Raw genomic sequence first — 9,949 nt, 5'->3', positions numbered from 1 at the left:
TCCATGAGTTAAACCCAGCAGAAGCTAAGTAAGCTAACATTAGCTCCATGAGTTAAACCCAGCAGAAGCTAACTAAGCTAACATTAGCTCCATGAGTTAACCCAGCAAAAGCTACTAAGCTAACATTAGCTCCATGAGTTAAACACAGCAGAAGCTAAGTAAGCTAACATTAGCTCCATGAGTTAAACCCAGCAGAAGCTAAGTAAGCTAACATTAGCTCCATGAGTTAAACCCAGCAGAAGCTAAGTAGCTAACATTAGCTCCATGAGTATTGTTTCCAGACTGTAAAAGAGTCTTAAACAGGTTCAGGTTCGTACATTCGTTAATTACAAATTTCTGTCTCTTTATTCTGACGGTCGTGCACGAGACCAATAATCTGTGAACGCAACATGTTGCGCCGGCCTTTGCCATATTCCATCAGCATGTAAAGAAAATGTTTGAGATCTGGAACGCAGCCGTGTTGTATTTTATCGCTGGGATTATTCCGACTCCACGTGCATGCAGCACAAATGTCTTAACTCCAGACATGATCCGTCAAAATCCTTCTTTAGGCCGGTCGTTGTTCCACAGACTGCTGCCTCCTCAGTGGACATGATGTAATAACTCTTGTTTTCCTGGAGGCTCGCTGTGGATGTTACACATGCTGCACTGGGGATCCAAAGAGCATAACAAGATGCTAGCATTAGCATTACTGCTAAGCTGTGATTGGACAATCGCTGTTCTTGGGTGTGTTCAATTAAAAAACATATAATATTGAACGAGTAGGCAGCTTTTATTAATGAATACAATGTTGGTGCATGTTTCTTTATTTAATGATGCGTAAGTCAATCACATAGAAGTGTTAAATCATTCATTACTTTTACTTCCTCTTCTCCCTCTATATTTCCTATTTTCCATTTTATTTCCTCCTTCTCTTCCTCCTCTCATCACTCCTCCTCCTCCCTCTTCCTCTCCCTCCTCTCATCACTCCTCTCCCCTCCTCCTCCTCTCATCACTCCTCCTCCCTCCTCCTCTCTCCTCTCCTCCTCCTCTCATCACTCCTCTCCCCCCTCCTCCTCCTCTCATCCTCTCCCTCCTCCCTCTCCCCCTCCTCTCTCACTCATCCACTCCTCCTCACTCCCTCTCCCCTCCTCTCTCATCCGCGCATCCAATCAAACCCGCTCCGCCTCCTCCTCAATCCTCCTCCTCCCCCCCCTCATCCTCTCCCTTCTCCTCTCCTCTCATCAATCACCCCCTTCTCACAACTCCTCCTCTCACACTCCTCCCCTCCCCCCCTCCTCAAGCCCTCTCCTCCTCCTCTCAACTCTCCCACTCCTCCTCCTCTCATCCCCCTCCCTCCTCCCCTTCCTCACTCCTCTCCCTCTCCTCCTCTCTCATCCTCTCCCCTCCTTCTCTCACTCCTCTCCCCTCTCCCTTCTCTCCTCTCCTCTCCTCCCCTCTTCCCCCCCTCTCCTCCTCTCATCACTCCTCTCCCTTCTCCTCCTCCTCTCATCACTCCTCCTCTTCCTCACCCTTCCCTGTGTGGGGGTTAGCCCCCTCTCCTCCGCTGCTCGTTCGTGTGTCGTGCTGCAGAGTTTGCTCAGAGCTCATCAATCACAAACTAATAATGTTACGTAGAAAATGCATCAAGAGACATTTTTCTTTTTCAGATTTGAAGGAAAGGAAACTTGTTTGAAGGATTGTGGGGGGGGGGGGGTGGGGGGGGAGAGAAAGTGTATCTGTAACATTGATACTCGGGGACGCTGCTTGTGATTAACGATGTTGTGTGGTCTATTTGTCCTCAGGGTCAGGGTACCCGTATGTCCTGCAAGCTCCAGCTAAGGACTTTCTCTCTGGTAAAAAGTCTCATTCCCCCCCAGCCCCCCCCCCCAGTCCTTCACTCACCCCGTACTGCTAATACTGCTGCATCTGTTCCATCATTAATCTGTAATAAGTCAGTGTTGCTCCAACTCTATTAAGCGCTTGAGAAAAGTTTTCCCGGCTTTGCGACTTATTAATGTTATTAATGCCGCCATCAGTTCAAAAGTGTGTGTGTGTGTGTGTGTGTGTGTGTGTGTGTGTGTGTGTGTGTGTGTGTGTGTATTGAGGGCAAAAAAAATAAAAGCACAAGTCTGGTGAGATTGCGGTTTGTAAAGTAGCACACACACACACACACACCTTGTGTGTGGCTTATTACAGCTACACTCCAGGCGTAATGGAAAGTAATAAAGAGCTCTGAACATGTGTGTGTGTGTGTGTGAGTGTGTGTGTGTGAGTGTGAGTGTGTGAGATGGGGGAGATGAATGGTTATGATTAGGCAGTGCAAGCTACGGACAAGTCTGATGATCAATGTCTTATTTTCTGCTGCTTATAACGGATGAAGGTGCCATGGCCACACACACACACCTCGCTAGTTACCTCACATGTAAGGTGTGTGTGTGTGTGTGTGTGTGTGTGTTGCTGTCAGTTTAAAGAATAGTAAATGCATGTGCAATGGAAATGCTCTGAAACTGGTTCTGCCGGGGAATAAAAGTGTAAATTAGTGGCGCACTCGTCTGCAGAGCACTGCAGAAAGGAAGTGCTGACTCTGCAACAGAGATGGGGGGGGCTGGGGGGGCGAAATAAAAAGAGAGAAATAGAAATGAACGGATGCACGGCGGAAACGGAAGGATGAAGGAGAGAGGATTAAAAGAGGGGGGGCAGAGGGAGGAGAAACTAAAAGACAGAATAGGGACAGAAATAAATAAAAGGTAGAGATAGAGGGGGGGGGGTGATAGCAGGGGGGGGGGGGGGTGATGATAGCAGAGGTCTGGGATTGGACGCAGAAAATCAATTGAGAGAAAAGGAGAGAAGCTGTGCAGCGAGTTAGCAGCAGGTCTTTGGCTTTCCAGGCTTCCATCCAGGAAAACACACACACACACACACACACACACACACACACACACAGAAATGCATTTCAAACGTACTTACTCTTGTCATCATCAGTACCACCATCTGCCTTTCATGACTCTGTGTGTGTGTGTGTGTGTGTGTGTGTGTGTGTGTGTGTGGAAATGAAGCTGCTGCTTCCTCCATCATATCGTCCTCAGAGTTGATGCACAACTCATTGTGTTTTACGAGACATTTCTGCTGCCACGTAAACACACACACACACACACACACACACACACACACGCCCAGGGGTAGTATTATTAAACATTTATTTAACATCTGTGTTGGCTGATATTATTGGTGATGTGACGTATTTATCAACTTTATATCCTTTGTTTTATATTTATATAGAATTAGTTTCACACTTACAAAGCTCGTCTATCAGAGGCCTGATTTAAATATATATAAATACATATATTATCAAAAAACTATTTTATGGGATCTTTTTTTTAAAGATTGTTTGTATTTTGTTATTATGCAGAACATTATTAATGTTTAATAATATATTGCTACTGGATTAAACTCCAAAATATTGATTTAATGCTTAATCCAATATTGGTGACATTCTTAAAGGTGTGTGTGTGTGTGTGTGTCAGACTTCAGCTTCAGATGTTCTGCACATTACCAGTACCAGAGGGTTCTGACCCGGGACAGGAAGCTCCTGTTTGTGCAGAACGTTTAAATGCAGAACGTCTCAGATGAGCGAGTGGGTTTTACTGTGGCTCCCTGAAGAATCCTTAAACATACATCACACACTCTTCTGGAGAGATTAAAGAGGGATGCCGAGGCTGCTTCTGCATAATAACTCTGGTGTGTGTGTGTGTGTGTGTGTGTGTGTGTGTGTGTGTGTGTGCTTATACAACATTACACCTCATTAAGCAGACATTGTACTGCAGCCATAAGACGGGTGTCACAGCCATCGCTACTCGACGAGCACACCGAGTGATTGAGTGCAAGACGCGGCGCTTCGCCCGCTCGCCCGGGGCCGACGCTGTTACAGGACATTTACATAAACATCACCTCCTTCAACATCTCATTAGCATAGACGACACATTAACATGGAGGGAGGGGGCGAGGAGGGGAAGATGGATAGATAACGGATGAATGTGGAGGAAGGGAGAGGAGATGCTGCAGTTACAGCGCGCTGAGGGAGCGCAGACGAGAGGAGACGTTTACAGATACGTTGTTGGTTTTATTACTCCAACCATTCCTTTCTGTCTTTAGGGGACCATTTGTCCTGTTAGTTTTTTACCCTTTCCCTCTCCCACTTAACTCCGTGCTCCCCTGTGCCGTGTTCCTGTCTCCCCTTCTTATCTGCAGCGGCACACACGGCTCATTTACAAAATAGGTTCATACTAATGGAATCAGATGATTCATCAGAGGCGAGGTGTGTTCATCAACTTTATTCATCTTAGTGAATAGGAAGTTAGGAAGTTAGGAAGGATATAGGAAGTTATCCCATTAACTGAGTCAGCTGATCCACGTCTACACACACCTCCGCCGTGTTAGAAATAAACTCTTAACGTTGTGTGCAGTTAGTGACGAAGCTTTCAAGCTGGGTGAGATAGTGTGGCAGGTTAGCAGCAGTAGTCCCTGCTGTATGGTGATGAGGTAATTGCATATTAAAGTAGCCACTTGGTTCATGTGCACATTTACTTTGGGTGTGATCATCAGATAAATAAAAATATTACACTAAATATAAGTTTCCTCCAACGTTTGTTTGACAGTACATGGAGTATATACTCCACTATACATACTGTATCCCCCCCCCCCTATCTATCCCTATTTAAAAAGCAGAAGAGCTGAATGGTCAGATTTGCGTATCTATATTAACTCCAATAATTAAGATGGTGGTTTTAAACACATTTCTGATGGAGTCTTTTCCTTGTGCATGAAGCTGCATAATAAATGTGGCAGCACACGCTCATGAAATTGGCCTCATTGGCATGACTGTGCAGAATGAGGCAGTTTTACCCTTTACACCCATATACAGCCTTCACCTTGCATAACCAATGAGGGGGGATTTGAATAATTGGGTTTTATGTGTGAGGGGTTGCAGAGAATGTGCACTGTTGGTGGTTTTCCTGTGTGTTCACTCTGCCGACCTCCTGCTCCCCTTCAGTCTTAATACAAGAAGTGTTTCTGATTCTTTGAATAGAAGTTATCGATCAGTTTGAAACGATGGTACAGATGTGTACAAAAGATCCATTTTGCCTCTGAGAAGCCTTTTCCATTAATAATGTTCATTAATAAAGTCTCTTGTATATTAGATTTTCATTTCTGGGGAGCCGAGCAAATGTCAGAGTTTTTATATTGATGTTTCAGCGATGACGATCGGTTCTGTCTTGAGTCGAGCCCCTGGTTGGACCTGCCGTGTATTACTGTTAAAGGAATAAAGAGCTATGTATCCAATTTTCCCCAAAGATAAATACACAGCGTCACTTACTGTACCGCTTTCTAAAACACAAGTACAATATTAGCATCTTATTTTGTATGGAAATGTTGGATATTTGACTGAAACATCAATATACACCAAGCGGAAACCTCCGGCTCTCTCCAGGCCAGCAGGTGGCGACTCCTCTGGTTGTATAGAAGTCTATGAGAACATGTTTCTACTTCTCTGTAACATCCAGCAGGGGGAGACTCCTCTGGTTGTATAGAAGTCTATGAGAACATGTTTCTACTTCTCTGTAACATCCAGCAGGGGGCGACTCCTCTGGTTGTATAGACGTCTATGAGAACATGTTTCTACTTCTCTGTAACATCCAGCAGGGGGCGACTCCTCTGGTTGTATAGACGTCTATGAGAACATGTTTCTACTTCTCTGTAACATCCAGCAGGGGGCGACTCCTCTGGTTGTATAGACGTCTATGAGAACATGTTTCTACTTCTCTGTAACATCCAGCAGGGGGCGACTCCTCTGGTTGTATAGACGTCTATGAGAACATGTTTCTACTTCTCTGTAACATCCAGCAGGGGGCGACTCCTCTGGTTGTATAGACGTCTATGAGAACATGTTTCTACTTCTCTGTAACATCCAGCAGGGGGCGACTCCTCTGGTTGTATAGACGTCTATGAGAACATGTTTCTACTTCTCTGTAACATCCAGCAGGGGGCGACTCCTCTGGTTGTATAGACGTCTATGAGAACATGTTTCTACTTCTCTGTAACATCCAGCAGGGGGAGACTCCTCCGGTTGTATAGACGTCTATGAGAACATGTTTCTACTTCTCTGTAACATCCAGCAGGGGGAGACTCCTCTGGTTGTATAGACGTCTATGAGAACATGTTTCTACTTCTCTGTAACATCCAGCAGGGGGAGACTCCTCTGGTTGTATAGACGTCTATGAGAACATGTTTCTACTTCTCTGTAACATCCAGCAGGGGGAGACTCCTCTGGTTGTATAGACGTCTATGAGAACATGTTTCTTCTTCTCTCTTGATTTATTTCCTCAGTAACATTTTCCTGATGAGTTTATGTCTCAATCTGTAGTTTCAAGTCTTCTTCACATGATGTTCATTTAGTAACTGATGGAAACATTTAAAATAGAGGATAAAGCGGTGTCTGCTTTAGGGCGGGGCTACCTGTGATTGACAGGTCGTTACCACGGCGTTGTACAGTTTGGTTGTTGTCTGCGTTTTGGTCTTACAACTTAAACCCTCTAAAATGTAATTGTAACATTTTGGTCGCTCGGTTTCACTCCGTCCTCTCGTGTCACTTCTGGTTCCAAAAAATCCAAGATGGCGACGGCCAAAAACTCAAGGCTTCAAAACCGTCGTCCAGAAACCACGTCACGCTGAATACGTCCACTTCTTATATACAGTCCGTTAACTCTACTAATATAACTGATAATAAAGGTTTTAGGAGCTCAACTCTTGTTAAGAGTAATTCTTACAGGATCATAACACGTCTCCTGCGAGTACTGTGACCTTATAAAAGTGCAGCATTAAGTATCTGATATCTGTCGTTTCACTCCACTACAAAACAAAACAAAGAAAAGAAAAGCACACGTGTGCACTCACAGTTTCCTGATGCCAAGCCAAGGAACTAGATGCGCTGCGTATCCAAGGCAACCTAAATTAGTCTCAGCAGGTATACAGGCATTTGCTTCTTACCGAGGAGAGAGAGCAAGAATAAAAAAATGGACAGAAGGGGGAGAGGGGGGAGGGAGAGAGGGAGAGAGGGGAGAGAGGGGTGGTAAGGAGGACTGGAGGGCAGCAGATAAGGCCTGAGAGGGGGAGAAACATACGAGAGGTGAAGTCGGAGGTTGGATGTGATTAGCAGAAAGCAGAAGAAGGAAGAGAGGGATGATTGGATCAGGGAAGGGAGGGATGAAAGGGGAGAGTGGTGCAGAGGGTGAGTCAGAAGGCAATGAGAGTGATTGGGAGCATGCTGCTTATTGCATGCCATGAAGAATAAAGTCAGCAACCAGTCTGCAGGGTGTGTGTGTGTGTGTCTGTGTGTCTGTGTCTGTGTGTGTCTGTCTGTGTGTGTGTGTGTGTGTGTGTCTGTGTGTGTGTATACTGCGGAAAAGCTATTAGACAATAACAGCACAGACAGAGCTAACTAAATTACATCTCCAAAAAGACAAGATTACTGACACACACACACGTTTAGAAGTACAAAAAAATACTGTCTGTGCACATGCCTGCTCTCAGACACAAACACACACACTGACACTCATTTACATTGACTAGTGTCTGGATGACAGAAGGGTCCAACAACACAGACGGCCCGTGGGTGAGATGACGCACAAGTGTGCACTACACACACACACACACACACACACACGTTCAATCCTAATCTAAATGTATACATGTATGAAGGCTGTTTCTCAGAACTGTCTGTGGAGTGATAGAAAACAATATTACTTAAAGGTACAGTTCCCCCAAAAATACAGAACTAAGATTCTTAAGAAGGACGGCATCTTGTTCTCTCACCTGTGTGTACACCTGGGCATGTTTACACACAGGTGGTTGGGGATTCTTGGGTACATTGAAATACAAACCTGAGAATTGAGAGGAGAGAGAGGAGAGAGGAGAGAGGGGAGAGGAGAGGGAGAGAGGGAGAGAGAGGGGAGAGGGGAGGAATAAAGTGTGTGAACGAGAGGCATTATGAGTTCTGCGCATCCTAATGAATCACCGTCAATGTTTTGTTCCAGAAATTAGTCATAATTAATATCTGTGTGTTCATGTCTCGGATTTATGCAACACATTAGCCGTGAATCTGAGATTCCTGTTGCTTGCAGGTGAGTATAGTTGTGGTTGTGCTTCATGCACTGGTGTGTGTGTGTGTGTGTGTGTTGCTTTGTAGTGCCTCCAGTTGTGTGTGCTTGTAATACATCCAGTGTGTTTTGTCTTCGTCCCCTTGTAACAAGGTGACGACAGTCCGTCACATAATGATTTAATAACTTCAGCTGGACTTCGTTGGTAAAACGAACTAACCGTCTTTATTTCTTTTTCGTTTCACATCAAAGCTCGCTGTCTTTCCATCCCAACTTTAAAAAGTCTTTATTGAATAATATGAAGTTATTGTTCCGGCGAATACATTTTTGGATAAATAGCAATTAAAATGCATTTCATTAATAGTTATATTTAAAGTGTCACCTAAAATACTGAATTACATGTTTTGGTGGAACTCTTATCCTTGAAAATGTCATTAAAAATGTTTTAATTTATAACGTATGTATTTACTAACGGGGTCCCAATAAACAAAACATCGCTCGACGCCGCGACAGGAAGTGAGGAAAGAAGGTTGTATTTTACAGGTCTCATAGTTTCCTGCAGTGATGTGTGCCTTTCATTAAGAGACAGACTCCCAGAAAGGATCATTTATTACAAGTGAAGACAGTTTAACTGCTAATATCTTCTCTTCCTTTCTAGCACACCCTGGTGTCTTAGTAATCTGAGCGAAGAGGTTTGTCTGTAGGAGAGCGTACAATTCAACATAAATATAATATTTCATATATATTTAATGACTAGTGCATGAATATAACAACTTATACATTTAACACAACTAAACTCAAATGGCTTTGCCCGTAATTAGTGTCGAACATAAAACCTTCCAGGAAATGACCGATTGGTAAATTAAAGTATTACCCAAAATGCAAAGTGGCTCCATTTTAATGTAAAACATTGTTGTAATATATATAACATACTTACTGGTGCTCAGCGTTGCAAAAGCTGTTGGATGGAAACCCTGTTTTCACTGTCCAGTGTCTGGGTAATGTAGTTGTTGTGTGTGAGTTTGTAGTCCTAACATGTTGTGTTGTGTCCCTGTAGTCTGCACGGTTCGCTGTCAGAAGTTCCTGATCTCGCGGGTCGGGGAGGACTGGATCTTCCTCATCCTGCTGGGACTCCTCATGGCCCTGGTCAGCTGGGCGGTGGACTTCTGCATCGCCATCTGTCTACAAGGTGAGGGAGGGGGGGGATCGGATGTAGTACCTACAGGTTGGAGCACGAGCAGCAGGTGAGACTTGTGTAGGATAGATGCTACGTGGATCCAGACACGAGGGATATAAGGTTGGAGAATAGGAAGGTAAAGATGTAACTTTATTTATTAAGTGCAACAGAACATAGATTTCTCTCCAGGAAGTCAAACTGCAAAACATATCCGGCGTAAATATACAATTTCACTGTTTGAACCACATCCTCAAGGGAAGGAAGTGAGGGAGGAGAGGATCAAGGGAAGGAAGTGAGGGAGGAGAGGATCAAGGGAAGGAAGCGAGGGAGGAGAGGATCAAGGGAAGGAAGCGAGGCAGGAGAGGATCAAGGGAAGGAAGCGAGGGAGGAGAGGATCAAGGAAAGGAAGCGAGGCAGGAGAGGATCAAGGGAAGGAAGTGAGGCAGGAGAGGATCAAGGGAAGGAAGTGAGGCAGGAGAGGATCAAGGGAAGGAAGTGAGGCAGGAGAGGATCAAGGGAAGGAAGTGAGGGAGGAGAGGATCAAGGGAAGGAAGTGAGGGAGGAGAGGATCAAGGGAAGGAAGTGAGGCAGGAGAGGATCAAGGGAAGGAAGTGAGGCAGGAGAGGATCAAGGGAAG

At 44.8% G+C, this 9,949-nt stretch overlaps 1 protein-coding gene across 1 annotated transcript in view; it reads left to right on the top strand.

Moving 5' to 3' along the window:
* Positions 1 to 1,790: 1,790 nt before the first annotated feature.
* LOC115005940 (chloride channel protein 2-like) overlaps positions 1,791 to 9,949 on the top strand; it is a gene marked incomplete at its 3' end in the record, with an annotated part of 41,624 nt that continues 33,465 nt past the window's right edge. The window contains 2 exon segments of the mRNA XM_029427932.1: positions 1,791 to 1,835; positions 9,193 to 9,324. Coding sequence (XP_029283792.1) covers positions 9,273 to 9,324 — 52 coding nt within the window.

The sequence above is a fragment of the Cottoperca gobio genome, unplaced genomic scaffold (assembly GCF_900634415.1).
Source record: "Cottoperca gobio unplaced genomic scaffold, fCotGob3.1 fCotGob3_406arrow_ctg1, whole genome shotgun sequence".
Lineage (NCBI taxonomy): Eukaryota > Metazoa > Chordata > Actinopteri > Perciformes > Bovichtidae > Cottoperca > Cottoperca gobio.
Note: the sequence above shows the minus strand (reverse complement) of the source record. Positions and strands in the feature narration are given on the sequence as shown.